Genomic DNA, 19,502 nt, shown 5'->3' on the forward strand with positions numbered 1-19,502 from the left:
AACTTTAAAAAAATCGAGAAAATAAAAACAAATGAATACGCACACAATTTTAAGCACGGGCTTACGATAGGAATAGGTTAAAGCAGAATAGGCAATGGGTAACAAGTTTAACTTTCAAAGAGGACTCGAACCCAAAAGTGCAGAGTTCATCCCTGCCTCTCTGCCCCCCGCAACACCAGGGATGATCACCAGCGATAAATATAATAAAAAGTGCAAACTGGTTTGCACCGTTCCTCCATTGTGTTCAATATCCTTGAATGTTGGTTCTCTTTTGACAGATCCGTAGAACACGGAGGTTTTCACGTGCACATGAAATCAAATTTTGACTGAATCTTAAGAGATTTGTCCGACTAAGAGTACTGCCCTAACTTAGTTACCTGCATATGGTCAGGTGAAATATCAAAGAAGTTTCGGCCTAGGAATTTGGACAAGGCGTTTCCAAAAGCAAGAAAAAAGAATGTTTTGCTGGAGTAAATGTTTCCTAATTCAAACGCCGTTAATGCAAACTTTAAGATAATCGAACCAATTGCCATGATCCCACCAAAGCTGCATATAACTCGAAGTGTAAAAAGAAGGCACTGAATATGAATACTCATTGGTTCAGCCATCGATCATTTGAACCATGTGCTGCCGAGTGTCCGATATCACGGTACAGCAAATGCAGCAGAGTGGAGAGGCAAGACTCTTGCATGGCAGTCATGGAAGGGCAGAGTAGGAACACCACAGTAGTGGTGCCTTGCTAGTCATGATTGCCATTGTAAGTCTCCTGGGCGCACACATTCCTGCAAGCGACTTGTTGAGTGAACGTGTGCTGAAGATCCCAGTGGTGGCAACGCCGAGAGGTAAAAATAATCTCTTTCCCAATTCCTTCCTAAAGGGCAACTGCAACGAAATTTCACTTTGGCTAAATTGTTTATAAATGAGTATTATATACTACAGATGCAATCACGGCAAAGATGCAGGGCTGGTAGTTGTCTCATTCTCTTATTAACAGCCTTAGCCTCTAAGCAGACAATGCGCGCACCTGACAGTTCGCAGAAATTCCAGACCACGGTTTCAAAAATTTTCAGTGTAATGTGGGCACTGCTTGATATCAGAGACCATGCCGAGGAAATGAGCTTGGTTCTCAATATTTCGCAGCTTATGGCCCTTCCAGCAAGCAGTAATGGTGATGTCTTTCAAGTTTTAGTACACAAAACAACAAAACATTTATGTTTTGAGAGTTCTTTACGATGCATCCACTAGTATTTTAAGTGCAAAACTTTGCTCAAAGGCTGCTTTATATCTACACTATATGAAATAATTTACATGATCAAAAATTTCACTGCAGTTCGCCTTTAAAGCTTCCAGCATTACTGTGCCCATGTTTGAGCTGTGGGCTGTTTCCTTTGGCTCTACATGTGCTGATCGTGGCTAATCATGCATGTGGTGCAGAACTGTGGCATCTTAGTTGTTGCCGACACGCAAGGCACCTCCTGTTTATGCTTTGTGCAACCTGTGAAGTGAGCGATTTTCGGCGCACGCAGACACATGGAGAACAGGAACACCATGCTTTTATGGAAAAAATTTCTTCTGCATTGTTAACCAATGCTATGCTACACCACGCAATGCAATTACTGTAATGCATGGTGTTGCTCTGTGATATGTTAATAATGAGCATATAATTCATTATATAATGAATCTCACATTAATATATGTACAACCACTTTATATGCACGCATAGCCTAGTTGTATTGGTTTGTTGTCACTGTTGTGATCAGAGAGACTGATGACCTTTAATTTGTTGTTGTGGAATCTGAGTACTTCAAGGCACACGGACAAACAATTTAAAAGTGTGTTGCTTCTGCAACAATGGCCAGCCAACTAGCCCCTCAATATCTCCTTATTAAACTTTTCTTTAGCTTGCTCAGTTCCACGTTGTGTAGTTCATTTCACCTTAGCTTTCCTCCACTTATATATGGCATTGCGTGTGCTTTGAATGATATAAATCTGCCTTGGTTACACTTCAGATCATCTGTTTTCTTATTATTCAGTATTAAATTCAATGGCAGAGAAAAGTATTTATTTTTTCTGAATACCTGTGCCAATTTATATTCAGGATTTCACTACAGTAGAACCTAGTTGATACCTTCCCATTACGTACGTTTTCCCGGCGCCAACACTCGCAATCAAGAAAGCAAAAAATGACCCAACAGAGTTACGCTCGTTTTTTAGCGGTTCCAACGTTCCAGGAAAACACGATTTTTCGGCACCACCATTCAATACATTGCCAAACTGCGATTGTATGATAAGTTTTCCGGCTGCTAGATCCCATGTAAGCAAGAAAATTCGCGGTCCAGAACATTATATAGCTGCGGCATCCGATTTCACCCACCAGCTCGACTTTGTTTCAGTTTCCAGTTGGCCTCTTAAAGGGCCCATCCCCAGGCTCCACAGCAAATTTTGGTTATATGCCGGAAGTTGTTATGTGTCCCCTAGGGAGCATTCTGTCGCAAAAATTTTTCAAATCATCTCATTAATAGCCGAGATAGAAATATTTCAGTGCCGCGAACCGATGATTTCAGGAGGCAAGCTCCACTGCCAAGCGAGACACTCTCTCCACTCGCCCCCTCTAGCCTCTGCAAGTGAAATTCCTTCCCTGCGTTCTCCCATACCGGACCTCAAGGATCACGTGACGCGTACATCATGGGCCCCAGCTTCATTTAGTTTCCTCCTCGCTTTTTTGCGGCACGGCACACTTCCGCTGACAGCGTCGCGCACGAGCTGTTGTGATTGTCTCGTTTCACTCAGTGCACAATTTTGCGCGCTGTACATGAAGACATCTGACTAGTGGTATAAGTCACTGCTACATGAATAGAGAGGCAGACACAAGCGGATCACAGAGCATAATCGCGTGCTGGAACATGGCAGAAAATGACATGCCGTATCTACTCACATAATGGTCGCACTTTTCTGTAAAAAAATTGCCGCAAAATTCAGGGGTGCGATTATTACGTGGGCTAAATTTACTGCGAAAAGAAAATCTTTTTTTTTCATCTCGCATTTGCTGCGGGATGACAACAGGTCAACAAACAGGTGGCTGCCGCTGTAACAGTATGGGACACCAAAACAAAAATGGCGGCCGGCGGAGCAAACCGAATGCGCCGAACGCGATTTTTCTTCTTTTCGCGAGTACATTACGCGCACTGAAACAGTTTCTTCTATATCAGTAATGAATAATATCATTAATATCGGCACATCTGCAGCAATAACGTAGCCATGTCCACTTTGAGGGGACAGAAATGGGCATGCTTAGCTGCCAGTGACATAGAGACACATGGCGGGTATGCTGCGGAAACTGTAGCATTTGTCTTCACTACCATCCTAATACAGCATGTTTCCGATAAGGATGGGCGAATATCTTAGCTGTATTACAAGCGTCAGCATATGAATAGGGTACACTTCTAACGTATCAGTGTAAACGTGGCTACTATCGTTGCCGCTTGCAATTTGTTCCGTGCCCACAAGTGCAGACGAGAAGAATCAAAAGGCGCTTTTTTGTTGTTGTTGTTGACCATAACCATCATAAAGCCTACAAATAATAAAGCCAAGGCAAGTTTGGTTGTAGTTTTGTTCTTTCATGGAAGTGTGGAAAGTGATGAAAGGAATAAAATGAGGCATCTGCTTTAGAATGTTTGGTGCGTGCAGACCACTTGGTATGTCTTGAAGAGTCGTTCGCGTAGCATTCAACAGCATTCGACAGATGGTAAGTGCGATCATCATTAGCTAGACTTGGCACACGAGATATCGCTGTGGCGAATTCGGAGTGCGATCATTACTCGGTAATGAAACAAAAATCGAATTTTGACGACAAAATTCAGGGGTGCAATTTTTACGCGAGTGCGATCATTATGCAAGTAAATACGGTAGTTTCGGTGTCTGCGCGCACGACGTGGGAACAACCAGACGAAATGGAAGTACATCTCTCTTGCTGTGGTGCAAAGTAAAACAAAAACATGCAGAAATTCGGTTTGTGTGTTTTGTTATTTCTCTAAGCTTTCATTCGTCTATTCAAGCAACATGTTACACAAATAACAGATGTTGTCTTGAATAATTCTCGAAGTCATGTGTCACCACGAGTGACGTCACAGTGCAAACACATGTACATAGGCGCACTAGCATGTGTACGTCATCCTCTGGCTTGGACCGCAGGATGGTATGGTATGGTGGGATGCCAAAAATTCCTTAACACACAAACTTAACTAGGGCGACATATCCACCAATGGTAAAACTTTATTGAAGTCCTGCAGATCGTGAGTCATCATGAAGTGGGCCGCTCCCACGTGCGAACCGGAAGGCCAAGCCTCTCGGCCGCATTGTGGGCCTGCTGGACAGCCCAGAGTTGGGCCAGAGAGCAGTGGCCGCAAGGAGAAGGGAAAATGGCGTTCGGTTAGAAATTTCAGATCTTTTTGAGGCATGTAGCGATGTAATATTTTGCAGACCCGATTGTTATCGCGCAATGTATGCTCTGCGCAAAATGGCTAGACCTGGTGAGTGGCCCTTTAAAACACCACGCAATAGCAAAACAACAAAATGCCTCTCCAGCCACCGAAGCACCACCAGCTCGACGTGCGTCAGCGTCGCATGTCACAACAATCCGTGCGACGCTTCGCTTCACGCAGATGTGAACAATAGTTGAGTCTGTCAAATTTTTTTAGTTGCTTCGGCTATTACGTTTTCCCGGTTAGTATGTTTTTTTCTTGCAGTTTTTCCAAAACGCATGAACTAAGTTCTACTGTACATCTGCACATGCCCACTGACATGTAAAGTATGCAAGTACAGTTGAACCCCATTATAAAAAAAGGTTGTATCTGGCACAAAAATATCTACACCATATCTGATATTTGTCACACGTGTATAATCCAGTGCACACAGATATCAGTGAGAAATGTTTTGAATTTACTTTGCTTTATCCAATAATTTGTTATATCAGCGTTTGAGGCTCAACTCTATATACACTGCTTGAACTCTATGTCACTTAGCTGTATCGCTTTTTTGCAGTCCTTAGATAACTACGGTCCAACACCCATAGAAAATAATGCTTGTTTGGCAGTATTAAGACAGTACTCACAATATTTCTGCATAACCAGACTTCCTTTATTCCTTTAGGATTACATTCGAACCCACTTGTAACAATATTCAAGTGCCACAAAAATTTCATTGTTATAACCGATAATTGTTACAACCGGGTTGCATGAAAAAAAGCAAAATAGAGGGATGGCAGAGCTGTTGTGAGAAAACTATAATGGCAGGGAGGCCAATGCCTCTCCCCACCTTCTTTCTACATCTGGCTGCTGATTGTGCTGATTGTGACTGTTTAACTCTGCTTCCTGCACGCTCCGATCACATGTAACAAGCTGTGGCTGTCGGCGTTCAGGAATGGCACTGCCATAACAACTGCAAAGAGGGGTCATCGGTGGCAAGTGACATGCGAGCTCCGCCAAGGTATCACTTAGGTGGCCCCAAAACGGGCCTTTAAAGAAATGCGAGAAAGTTGCTGCAGCAGCCACTAAGCTTGAGAAATTCAAAAGAAATGCTGGAGCGAGATCGCCACAAGCATCTCGCGACGTACTTCTCATTGGCTTGCACGAGAAAACCCCATTTCCATCAACCTTGCTTGCTTTACACGAAGCTTGCCGACATTCTTCTCCTAGGCATCCAGGTGTTTCACATAGTGCAGCAGGAGGTCTCTCGCAAAACCAAAACCCTGGAGGGACTGATTCATCTGCAGGGCATCCTGAGAGGACAACGTTGAGGATGCCTGCCCTACCACGTCCACTGACGTTGTTTCCATCACTCTCGTCATCACTGTTGCTGTCGCAATCCTATGCAAGCGACATCGCCTCATTGGTTAGAAGTTCTGACGTTTCTAATGCCCCGATTGCATGTAGAAACTCTTCCGAGTCCTGAAGCATCCTTGTCGACTGCAGATCAAAGCTCAGGCATCACTTCTTCAGTGGGAGCTTTGCAGGCTTCATATAAGTAACTGCTGCCTTGGACAAAGCACGCTTTCCTAAAGCAGTTCCGCACCGTAGAAGCGCTTACTTCGGACCACGCACAAAAGATAAACTGCACAGCCATCAATAGATTGATATTCAAGTCTGGTTTCTCCCTGCTTGTCTACGTGGCCACGTCCATCAACAAGACCAACTTCTTCAGGACGCGACGATGATACATGACCTTAAAATTTGGCATCCATGGGCTGCAAGCATGCCGTTGTGTTTAACGGCAGGAAAAAAATTTCTGCACTTGAGAGCTTAGGCATGGAGTGGTGGGCACTACAATTATCTAGGATGAGCACCACCTTCCTCTTAGATCGCTTGATATGTTGATTGAACTCCAAGAGCCACTCATGAAAAAGTTCTCACGTTATCCATGCCTTCCAGTTGTGAAGATAGCGTACCGGTATCCTGGCAGTACCATAGATGTTTTGATTTCCCAATGACAAATGCAGGGCACTTGTTGCTCCTATCCACGTTGGCGAACAAAAACACAGTTAGGCACAGCTTGCTGTTTTCACTGCCCTTACACGTGCCTTGTTTGAGTGCACATGTCTTGGATGGCAACATCTGGAAGAACAGTCTTGTTTTGTCGCCATTATAAATGTCGGTGTCAACGTAGTTGTCAAGGATGCGGGGCAGCATTTTCTCCACTCACTTCAGCTCTGTCTCCATGTCAGGCAAAGCTTCCTCGCTGGTGATGGCTTTCTAAACAGTGCCATGCCGCTCTTCGAAGCACTGTGCCCAGCCACCACCTGGAAGTCCACATGGTTGACGAGTAGCGCAAACTGCTTTGCCTTTGTGGCCAGAATTGGCCCCGTGATGGGCAAGCTCATGGCAGGGATACCGAGAAACCACACGTAGAGGGCCTCTTCCACCTCCTTAGGTACCCTGTCAAACGCATTTGCACCCGTTGTCTACCGAGCAGTTTTCTATGTTGAACTAACTTCTCTGCTGAGCAGATGATTGTCGGCACTGTCGGTTGCGATAGTCCATACTTCTTCACCAAATCACACACTTTTTTAGCATCTCTGTAGTCCTTCACGATACTGCACTTCGTTTCCAAATCTATAGCAGTGCGCTTTCTTTTCACCGGCAACGTCGTGCATTGCCCATGATGAGCCGCTGGATCAGCCACCATTTGTTTCGGCGGCGAGTCAAACAAGGCGGAGAAACCACATGGCCAGGAACGACTTCGATGCAACCAGCAAAGACGAGCACAAGCGATTTAATCCATTGGCAGAACTGCGCAGACTGAGGGGCCAGCGAGCAATCTGGGAGCAGCACTGTCAGCACAGTTGGCACGGTCCATTCGCGTTTTGGAGAATGGTGCGGCATAGAGCTATGGGCGCAGCCCATTCGTGTTCGGAAAGGTGAAAGGGCGACGCGAGAGAGGCACGGGAGAATGGTGATGCGGAGAAGGCTGTAAAACAGGTTCTACTGTATGAGCGCACAGCGGCTGTTGGGGCGGTGGGCAAGGATGTAGCAGCTTGAATTTCGCTTTTTATTTTTTATTTTCAAGGATTTCCCATTCAATTACCTTTTGGCGTGGACATCCAGACTTCATCGTTCAAACCAATAATGCGGCACAGGGACGGTGTAGTAGGTGGGTTATTTCACCATAGAAAACATATAAAAGTTGATGGTGCAGCAGCTTCTTATCGTTATAACAGATATATTGTTGAAACTGGTATTGTTATAAGTGGGTTCGACTGTATAAGGACGTATATATGAAATGTTATCAGCATTAAACTAGTACTATATGCTTATAAAGGATATCAGATACATATAACAAAGGTATTTTATGTCGGATGCGACTTCGTTGTAACGAGATTTGACTGTAGATAATAACCACCCAACAAATCCGACAGAGTAGTAAAGTAGTTAATGACCTCAATGCGCAAGATCACTTACGAATCTAACTGTGAGGAGGAGGAAGTCAGTGAAAACATCCGAGCAAGGACGCACACACAAAAAAGCCAAGGGGCTCACCTGATTTCTCCTTAAAGTATTTGTGTGCTTCCAGTGCACACTCCTTCAGGTCACCTTCCCAAGAAGGGTGCTCCCTCAAAAAAGTCCACTGCAATGAAATGTGTACACACAGCTTGCACTCAGCTTACTCTGCTGATATTGATGGTGTCATGCAACAGTGCGGCACTGAAAGTTAAACTAAGTCACAAAACAGACAAATTAAACTTCTATTTTTAATGAAAATGCGAACTGATGAATCCAGTTCAGAATTGTCTTACGCAGTTGCACTCAAAAGGCACATGTATTTCTTGAATGAAGTGAAAGTAAAAACTGCAGAAGGACATTAACTCCTTCTGCAACTGAGATGCACAGCCGAAAATTGGCATTTCAGGTGGAATATCTTGCGTTGCAACTTTCACCATTTCAACAAATAGGAGAACAGAGCATTATTCGAGAAACGGGATAACTCAATATTTTGCTTCACTACATTCAGAAGCATCGAGTACGAAATGGCACCGAACATCTCTGGTGAAGTTACACTTCCTAAAAGAAATTACAAAAGGCAATGTTGTGATGGTTTGCCAACAAAACACTGACAATAAATTGAAATATACACCACGCACCACTAGGCAGCAAGAAAAGATTAAAAAATTATGCAGATCCCATGCACTGTGGGAATCAATGTAAGTGAAGCTTTCTGTGGTGTTTCCATTAACTGACAGTAATTGGTGGTGGTGCTGATGGCAAAAGTTTAGTTATTGAGCACTTGGTGCAATATGAGAGTGCTGGGGTGATGTTCCCCTTGCATGCACCCCTTGTGTTTGTCGACATAGTACACAGAAAAAACAGCAAGGCATGTTTGCTCGAGGCATTGTTATGGGCCACTGTTAATAGCCTGTGAGAAGGTTAGCACTGTCATTTCCTCACATGGCACATCGTATCATGGCAGAAGTGTTAAACTTCAATTAAATGATGGTGATTTAGGTGCTAAAACCACAATCTGATTGTGAGGCACGCTGTAGTCGGGGGCTGCAGATAAATTTTTACTACCTGGGGCTCTGTAATGTGCACATAAAATCGCATTTTTCCCTCTGAAATACGGCCACCAAGGTCAGGATCAAACCTGTGACCTCGAGCAACACCATAGCCACTAAGATACTGCGTCAGATACAGAAGCGTTGATTTGGCGATTGCAGCCACTTTCATGGTGTAGTAATGACACTACAGAGCTTTACTGCGCCTTTGCGTCTGCACGCTCTGCATCAGTTTTCCACAGAACAAATTTGCACTATGTTAATTTTTCAGAAATATCAGAAACATACTGTATCATACCTTAAATTAACATTTATCCACTTAGTATTCAACTGTTGCCACGTGTCGTAGTAGCCTTTCCTTTACTGAAAGGTTCCCAAATGAAGCAAGCTTTCTGACGTCACAGTGCCCCTCGCTTGTGCCGTGTACATGAGCTGCCATACACAAAGAGTGGTACAGTTCGCTCATTTTGCAACTGCATTGGTGAATAAATAGGTAGGGCATCCGGTTCTATCCAGTCTCTGACTCCTCTCTCTACTCCCTCTCAGAATTGCTGCGTGTGAGCACAGAGGAAAGCGCTGCAGCTTCTGCAATGCTTTTGCCGGGAGAGGGCATTGTGCCAATTCCCAAGGAGCTCCAGAGAGCATCGTGACTGCGCTCTCCTCAAACGAGGCATGCTTTATGAATCTCTTCTTCAGCCCTCCTACCATATGCTCTCAACTCCCTCCTGATGCAGCATGCAAGACAGCGACAGCAGCAGCAGTAGTGGAAAAGTCAAAGGAAGAGGCAAAGAAAGCTTCACTTTAAAAGAAAGCGAAAAACATAGCCATATACACGCATGCTCAAACAGAAAGCAGAAGAGCACAACTCACGGCCGTGACCATAAGGTAGAGTGAGAACTCTGTCTGCACGACGACTAATCTAGGTGATTTGACCAGCTGCTCCATGAGGCCAGGGCTGAAAGTGAACATTGTTTCCCACTCTAAGGCCAAAAATCACTCTCATTGTAACAATAGCGGTAATAATCTGAGTCACTAAATGTACAATAGAAAGTAAGATCACAAAAAATAAATTTCGCCCAAGCACAAGTGGTGCAGCACTGCGGTTAGCCTCACAGGTTCTTCATAGAAGGGACATTACAGATAAAATATGGCTGATAATAACTACATGACGCTTCCGGTGTTTATAACATATTACATGCAGGGTCCTTCATTTTTTGGGTGAAACCCAATTTCTAACAGATGTTTTGCCCTTTTGTAAAGGGTAAGAATAAATGCAGGTGCCACAAAACCAATGAACACTGCTCACCTTGTGTGAGCAAGTGGTCAAGATATATCAAATCAATATAGTATTATATTAATCAAATATGAATATGATATATGCTTCGTTTTTGCTAACACTCAAGCAAAAACAGTGATATATATAATACGTTCAGCGCCTGCCAGCCTTGAGTGAATGGAACCTTGCAGCCCTTTTATTAGCCACATTTACATAGCTACAATAATAGCACATCGCATCACATCTTCCGCATGTTGCAGACAAGTAAACGGCAATGCGCTAGGAAGCGAAAGCAGTGCTGATGTTACTGTACTACATTGCGAACGGCAGCCATGACGTTGAAAGAATGTTTTCTCAACTAAGGTACCTGCAGAGAAGGGTGGCAGATTGGCTAGCAGTTATTCCATTAATTTTGTTGCACAGAGTATAGTGCAAACCGTAGAACAAGATGACAACAGATAAGAACAAAAAGTCTGACAGGTTTAGGATGGACACAGAAATGCTCAAAATGCACATAATAATGTATGCCAATAAGGGCCTGAAAGATAACTAACAGCATCACACTTCTTGTGAAGCAGGCCCACATGTGCACCATTATTCGTGCTTTTCTTTCTTTCTTTGTTAAGCAAAAGTGCAGAGAACAAAGTAAACAAAAGAACAGACTGGTGGGCTAGTTGTTGTTGCATAACTTGAAGTATAGCACAAAAGGGCATGCAGGACAACAGAGGAGATGTGTCTCACAAAGGAGATGATAGAGGAGACGACAGAGCACTGTGCCTTCATCTCCTTTTAACAACGTATTGTAGTGCAAAGGCACAATTGCAAAAAGACACACATCACAGGCGTGTGTTATGTGTACATTATGTCGTTAAGCAAACACCAACAAGTCCTCCTTCATCCTTCTCTGTCATCCTCCGTGCTCTCTTTTATGCTACACCTCAAGTTCAAAAAAGGATCGTCAGGAATGGTTCTATTAGCTGCGTGTTTTGTTTTTTTTAATGTGTAAATAATGGAGAATTTCTCTAGATAAGCTCATAATAACTTGTGTGCTTTAACTAGTAACTCTTTGTCAATAGTAGTATATGTTCCTGTGAGTGATTTCGCTTGTTTACACGACATGTCTCTGAACAAAGGCAGACCAATGCCTGCGTTAATAGTTTGTGAAAGTTACCAAGAAAATCTAGAAATGGGCTGACAGACAATCCCCCGCCCCCCCTATTTCTCCTTGACCTTTCTCATTTAAAATATCCGCGATTTTTACCCGAATTTAAAAGAACATAAAACCCGGAAACGAAGGACCCGAAATACTGTAATGTTATGATCTGAGCTTCGTTGACAACTAAAAACTAGGGATGCACAAATATTAGAAATATTGAATACAGATTGTATAGTCATTGCAATTCGATTTGCACTCGATTCAAGAATTCACTACATGAACTCAAACATTTGTTTCTGTCCCAATGCCAGGGATAACAAAATTTATTGGAGTCTACAAGAAGCAAGATAAACGCAAATGGTGGCTGATCCAAATGGTTGTGCTGCTGAGAAGCCACAGTTGCCGCGCAGAGGCACCAGTTGCCAAGCAGACACATGGAGTAGCTAACTCCTGTTCAATATTTTCCAGTCATTCAATAAGCATGCCTCACCTTTAGACTGCTTACCAATTCGTTTTCTCAGTTTAAGCAAAACAATATATTATTAGGAAAAGCTCACCATGTTTTCCTCTCTTTAGACCAATGTGCGGTTCTGTAGTACAGTAGAACCTTGTTGATACGTCTTTTAATCCTTTGAGGGTCTACTTTTTTCGCCATATGCAACCACCCAGGGTCGTTTTTTTTTTATTGCAGATTCCAATTCTCCTTAGGGACTTCTTTTTTAAAAAATGTACCGCAATTTTTCTAGGGTGATCGTGAAGTGAGGAAAACATTTTTTGCGTTGGTATATATGTACAGTGTTCACGGAATTAAACGCGTCAATTTAGGGCTAAATAATGTGCATACTTTCGCTTCAACCGACTGCAGGTCGTGTCACATCGATGTAATTCTGGCACGTACACTTACATCGGAGCCCTAGTCACCTTTGGTGACCAAATTCCTAGTGACATGACATTGTGCTCTCGTGTGCTTTGCACATATGTAGCGTTGTACTAAATGCTCCATGTCCTATTTCAATCCGTGAGCACTATACTCTTCATTCATGAATAACAACAATGAAAAAAGGAATAAACTTATAGGAATTAAAAATTTGATGCATCTTTATACACATAGTTCAAGGCCTTGAAAATGCGCACACGAGAATATTTTGCAAGACTCAAATGTTCCTGCTCTTACACTAATATGTACATCCATAGCGTAATCGAACTGAGTAGGTGCGCAGACTCAAGAAAACTGTGGTTGTGTGCCCATCAAAAAAGCACGTGTGACAAACTTCCACTAATCTTCAACTTATCGCCAACCAGAGGCAATTAGCTTTCGAGAGTGTAAAAAAAAAAGAAAAGCAAAGGAAACGCACGCACAGCAGTATCCTTCCTGTGTGCATCCCTGTGAGCACTAAACGAGCGAGAAAGAGGCGGTCGCCCTTTGAGCGATTAGTTACGAGATAGCCATCAGTTTTGCAAGCACAAGAAGTCGAAACCGCCCGCGGAACAAAACCCGAACCGCTGCTCGCCCTCGCGCACTCCAATGCGCCAGCGGTAGTACATAGACGTGTGGGAGCAATCTAGCTCTAAAACAAACCATGCAACGAAAACCGAGAGAGAGAGAGGCGCGCAAAAAAATTCCCTGTATTCCCATGTAGTGGCAGTACATGACAGAAAATAAAAAGTTAGGAAATTGGCACGCTTTTTAAACGTACAGACGACACCGTAAATATACGGCATCGACCATTTTTGGACTTGTTCGTGGCGCCGTATATTTACGCCATTGACCCTTAAAGGGTTAAGGGACCGTGGAAGAAAAAAAAAAAAAAATGTAACAGCCGGGAAATGTTACTGTGGGCCTCTTCAATTACGAGTCCCTGACAGCCCCAGATTGCTTGGGACTGCTGTGCTGCATTCCATTTTGCTCGGACAGCTTCGGAAGCTCCGCCCACTAGTCCTAGAGTTGTCGGAGGCATGTTTGGTTTTGACGTGGAGCGGAAGTTCAGGACTGCCCATGGACTGCTGGAGCTGTCAGCAGATTTCTGCTCAGACCGGTGCAAGCTGTTAGAAAACCGACAGCTGTCAGAAAAAGATGCGTGCGACGTCTGCCGCCATGTTATGAAAGAAGCCGTGTGTTTCTGCATACTTTGTGCATTCCAGACAGCAAATATTGCATACTTAGCTATCATGTCTCTTACATCAGGGCCTTGTGTGCCAACATGCGAGCTTTTCATTAGCCGTGTAATTGATACAGTTTTATTCTTCCGGGTTTCTTTAAGAGACAAGCACACAATCAGGCGCACATGCTTGTTTTTCTTGATGTGTTTCACAAAGTCTGTCATGCTCATTGCTTAGTAAATCGGTCTATTTCGCCTTTCAAGTGAATGAATGAGCGAAACTGGTGCACGAGGAAGCATATCATATTGCATGTGGCCGTTTCTTGCAGGCAGCTGGGGTGGTACACAATTGAAGCTTTGGGAATTGCTGTTGTGTTGATCTAAATCTATTGCCAAGTTTGAGAGTTGATTCTTTGGCGTGCATGATTAATATAGACGGTGAACATTTGCTCTGTCCGAGATACATGTTAGGCCTTTCGTAGACGGTCTCACAAGCTTTGAGGATATCGGCGCCACTTTCTGTGTGAAAGTCATGTGGTATGGTCGCGATTTTGCTTACATTAATGTGGGAATTCCACTTAAATTTTGCACACTGAGGCAGCTTAACTACAGACATTAGGTTACACGAAGAGCGAGAGTGTGACGTAAATCGTGCCATGCAAACACATTCTATGGTTTCAGCCTGCGATTCTGCTTCGCAAGCGCCAGTGTCATCTTCTTTTCCTTCGTGCTTGTTTGTTTAGCGCTGTTAATTTCTGGGAACGAGCTTTATGGTTGTGTCGGTGACGTGGCTCCCAATACTGCACCATCCCATAGGCCACGCTAACGAATTCGCTGAGAAGTGGGGCTATCTACGAGTAGCTATGAGCAGAAGACGACATTCAGGAGAGTGACTGCTAGTTACGGTGCTTTGGAGTGAAACCTCGAACAGTCCCTGGCAGCTGGATCACGTGACTGTGCCATGCTCTTCTGTCAGGGCTAGTCAGAGCGAAAGCCGCGGACAGTCTCAGACTGCATAATCAAAGAAGCCCAGTGAGGAAAGCCGCAAATCGCCGCAATAAAGTCAGAAGCAGCTCTGAATGGTCTGGCTCTGGCCAGTACAGTTATTAGACATCTTGGTGTTTGTATTGTGACCGGAAACGGCACATGAGTGCATGTGTAATTAAGGGGAACGCTCTATGTTCCATGACAGTGGTTCCTTTCCACTTTTAGATGCTTCACCACAATATACTGCGTATGCTTTTATGCATAACATGGTGTATTTCGGCGAAGCTGACTTTAGGGAACCGGCAAAAACCACAACCACACCGTGACATGCATTAATAGGGCTGACAATAACATACTTCCTGCATTTAAAGGTGAGGCCATGGGCAGTGTTTGACAAGCTTAACTGCGAGTTAACATTTATCGTCTTCGTAGCAGCATGCAAAAGTGAATTTACCTCATCACCGCTGAATTTACATGACCACAGTGTTCAAACCCAATGTAAGATGCAGGAACATACAGAACAGCGACATATCAAATGGGAATGTAATACATAGGAGTCAATGGGCTTTAGATCGAGACCACAAAAACGCAATGTAGCAGTCGGGAAAGCACAACAGCGAGGAACATATCAATGGTGTTTCACAGTAACATACTTTGTAGCTTCAACACACAGTGCACCCGACACTTAAAGAAGTTAGCACCCTTTGGGGCTCATCTTGTCCTACAATAATTGTCATCTATTTTGCCTGCATTTCCTTTCTTCAACGCTGCGAGCCTGGTACTTCCAGGTCACGAATGGCATGCACATCATCAGCGTGACATAGCATTCTCGGCAGGAAATTAGCAAGCGCAGAGTTTTCAAGAAAGGAAATGCAAGCAAGGCAGATGACGATTACTGTTGTGGGACAAGATAAGCACCAAAGGCTGCGAACTTTTTTAAGAGCGTACTTGCATCTGGTGAGGTGTTGCTCCTGCATTTCATCAATGCCATTGTGAGCACCAGTTAAGATCATCTTTCAACTGTCTCTCATTTAGAAGTTTATCACTTGATCAGACATCATAATTGCAGTACATGATTCAAATGTTGTAAATAAGCCTTTTTTTAGCAACCAAACTCAGCACGACCTTTATATATCCCTTCGTTTAGTAATAAGAACACGTTTGGTATTCGATTAGACATTCAAAGGTTGCTTTTGTAAAATATTGGTACATAATTTGAATAGAAAATTTTGCTATTGCAACACTCATGCTAATAACATAAAGATTGCTAATTCAAATGAGTGAATGAAGCCTGTAAGTACCATAAAACCTAACATATAATATGGACCCAAATATACAATATGAATGGAAACTTTGAGGCCACCAAAGGGAAAAATTAAGAAATTTGTGCGAGTATAGTACAATCAAGAAACATTTTTTTTTTGTTTTTGGCAATAGGACATAAGTTTTCTTAAACACTAAAACCCATAAACACTTTGATATATACCTGACAATAATTTGACAGCATGTCAACATCCTGCAAAAAATCCTATTTTAGTGCAAGTTTTATGTTATTAAAGCTTCTTTCCTTTTTTGTTTTTTACCAGCAATCTTTTGGGAATACTTCATTGCCCTAAGTGCGAAACTTACGAAATCTGCCGTAGAGTTTTCGCGTCCTCATTGACAAGGAACGTGAGATTGCGTTCCAGCCATTCGAAGCACTTCTGCTTCAGGCGTGTCAGAGCGTACTGTTCAGCAACTTCGTAATATGAAATAACAGTGTCCAGCCTGCAGCAAGAAAAAGAACAGTAAATCATTTTTTAAAAAGAAGATGCCTACAGTGGTATAACATACAATCCACAGCTTAAATAATTAATTGGACCTAAGTTGTGGGTACAAAATAAATTTCTAACTTTAGAAATGAAAGTAAGATCTGAAGTGATGCTAGATTGATGGTTAATACTTGTGAAATAGAGAATAGATCAAGTTTACCAAAGGTTGTAGTAATGAGTGGCTGAGGCTAGTTAAGTGCAAAATCATACGCTGCGCGACACGAGACAAACACAAGAGCTCGCATGCGCGAGAGCGTCAGCGGAAGTGCCCCGCTCAGCAAAAAAATGAGAATAAAAAGAATGCAGGGCCCGTGACACATGTGTCACGCGATTCTCCAGTTCCAATACGGGAGTAAGCAGGGAAGAAATTTCGCTTTCGGAGGCTAGACGGGGGCAAGTGTAGAGAGCGTCCATGTTGGTGATGACGCTCGCCTTCTGAAATCATCACTTCACGGCACTGAAATGTTTCTATCTAGACTATAATTGAACCAATTTGAAAAATTATTGCAGCAGAATGCTCCCTAGAGGGCATGTAACAACTTCTAGTGTATAATCAAAGTTTGCTATGTGGCCTGGTGAGGGGCCCTTAAAGAGGCTGAATTCAAAATGTGTTCAAAATTTTAAAAGGAGACAGCGTACAGATAGGCATGTAAATTTTTGTTTTAATAAATAAAGCACAACAAAAGCAAAACATCCAGCAGTAAACACATGCTGCCAAGGATGAATTAATGGACAAATTAGGCATTTGCTTATAAAAAAGCAAGAAAGTGTGCCTCATTTCGCAAGAAAAAAAAAGAAAAGAAAGAGGTTCATGGAAATGGGGCAGGAACATATTTGCAAACAATTTAAAACAGCCTCCTTTCATTCTCTATCAAGTTTGCCAGCACTTAAGAGTCTCCTAAGAACTTAAGCTAGTGAAGCAGCCGACAGAACTTACTTGATTGTCTCTTCCATTATTTCAGAGCACAGCTGTATGAGTTCATCCTAAAAAAAAATTATATATATATGTATATATATTCATGGTCCACACTTTAATGGCACAAGAAATAAACGATTACAACATAAGTGCACAGTTCCCACTAGAGAAATGAAAATGCCAAGAGAAACAGTGCATACCAGTTGAAACAAGGTTGCCGTCGCCAGCACAGGGATCACATCATCTGGCTCAATGACAATTTCATCCAGGTACAGTGAGCCAAAAACAATCTTCAGGGCTGCAATGACAAAGCAAACTTAGGATGAAATCATTGCTAAATTGCCATTGCAATCATGGTCAAAAGTGTTTTACCTGAAGAAAGAAGTATTATAGTCAAGCCTTGTTATAACAAAATGGGTTATAATGAACTAATGGTTATAACTAAGCAATCTTATATCGCCTTAACATTCACACTGAAACCCAAGCCTTTAAAGTCTTGCTGTAACAAAGCAAAAAATTTCCCCATAAATGGATATTTATGGGGAAATTGGTCATGGATGAGGCCTGGCTGGACGTATCAGGTTAAAGCAAGTGTTGACACAAATGCTAGTCTCTCATTATTCAGGATGGCATGTTAAAATAAAGTTTCACGCAATCCCTACTGGACAAGGTCAACATTTTAGTTGCACATTGAAACAGCTGGGGTCCCACGCACCATGTTGATACTGTGTGAAGATAGCACAGCATCTGCTGCACGGCTGTGGCTGATGAAGTGTGAGCTTGGCAAAGAGAGGTGTGGTTCATGAGTGAATTATTTTGAATTTCTGTCGTTTTTTTCTGAAATATACAGCTGTAAATCTTGGGGTTTTTAACCCTTACCAAAGAATAATACAGTATTTTGATGTAGTGAAGTGCTGATTTTTGTGACTTCATTGTATCAATTGAGGCTTAACTGTGTTTTCCCGATATATAAGCTACATAAGACAAAACGATCTAGAAGCTACATAATAATAAAAAAAATGTTTTGAAAGTAAAATAAAACTATTATTACCTACGTTAAGTTTCATAGTCCTAGTGTTAGTAACATGAAAAGTGAGTTTCTCATAATATCTTCCCTTAATAAGCATTTGTAAAATTATCTGCATCAAATGCATAAATGTTTACACAAACATCTCTTTCTACAGCTTGCTTTCTAAGCCCTGACAAGGATGCACAGGCATGCTTGAATATTGCAAGATTTTGTACTTCCTTATCTTTGTTTTCTCTGAGCCGTGAATTTTTAGTTTGAACTCTTGTGCAAGATACATTCTTAGGATCTGACAGCACTTCACATGTCATGATTTCGGAGGTCACATTGAGAAAGATGGGTCTGTCGTATAAGACTGCGTATGATGCATATACCGAATACTCAAAATGTCCTGATGACTAGAATTTAGGACACGCGGTGACACATTATAAATAGGATTTGGCTGTACGTCACATTTCTCAAATTTTATTTGTGCTTGCCACTAATGCTGTCATTGAATGATTTGGATCGTACTTCAGCCAGCACAAGTTCACCAAAATAAATTCTTGCCTTTTCGATGTCTGTAGTTTCATATGCGTCGCTTCCAGAAATAAAATTCATTTAAGAGTAGTGTTGTGTCCATCTTTCTTGGCTGTTGCTGGTTTCATAACAGTGCCAGAAAATCTCATAACAGCACTAGAAAATCACAGCCCTTCACCTGCATACGTATTGGGCCGCCTACTGCATGAGATACTAATATGCAATCTGCAGTCCATGAAAGTTGTTCTCAGGACGAAAAGTGACATTTTACATCCTTGCCTGATGCTTTGGTAAAATGTCAGCTTACCACCCTGCGTGCGAGACTGTATCAAACACTTCTGCTCACTTATCTGCAATCACGGAGTAACACATAGGCATCAGTGCTAACAGACTAATGTTAAGCATATTTATGTAGTAGGCTCACCATCACAGGTAATTCGTGGATCTTCAATTCCCACCTCCACAACACCTTCTTCTTTCTCTTTCCAATCACCACAGAACATGCTTGCAAAATATGGAGACTGTGGAGAGAAAAAAAGAATGCAATGCAAACAGTGTGTATGGCTGTACATAACAACAGTGCTAAACCAATTTCCATTTTCCCACACCACCTCCTCTTTCTGACTTTCTGTTCTCTAATGCACATTAGTCATATGCTTTCACGGCCT

General features: G+C 42.5%; 1 protein-coding gene across 2 annotated transcripts in view; it reads right to left on the minus strand.

Moving 5' to 3' along the window:
* The window catches only part of gcl (germ cell-less), an 80,359-nt gene that overhangs the window by 52,120 nt on the left and 8,737 nt on the right, over positions 1-19,502 (minus strand). For both annotated transcript variants that reach the window (XM_050196557.3, XM_050196556.3), the window contains exons 3-8: positions 19,259-19,355; positions 17,489-17,586; positions 17,310-17,356; positions 16,191-16,328; positions 9,914-9,998; positions 8,031-8,118 (exon numbers count right to left, since the gene is read on the minus strand). In XM_050196557.3, coding sequence (XP_050052514.1) covers positions 8,031-8,118; positions 9,914-9,998; positions 16,191-16,328; positions 17,310-17,356; positions 17,489-17,586; positions 19,259-19,355 — 553 coding nt within the window. The remainder of the gene's footprint in view (positions 1-8,030; positions 8,119-9,913; positions 9,999-16,190; positions 16,329-17,309; positions 17,357-17,488; positions 17,587-19,258; positions 19,356-19,502) is intronic.

Source organism: Dermacentor andersoni, chromosome 1 (genome assembly GCF_023375885.2).
Source record: "Dermacentor andersoni chromosome 1, qqDerAnde1_hic_scaffold, whole genome shotgun sequence".
NCBI lineage: Eukaryota > Metazoa > Arthropoda > Arachnida > Ixodida > Ixodidae > Dermacentor > Dermacentor andersoni.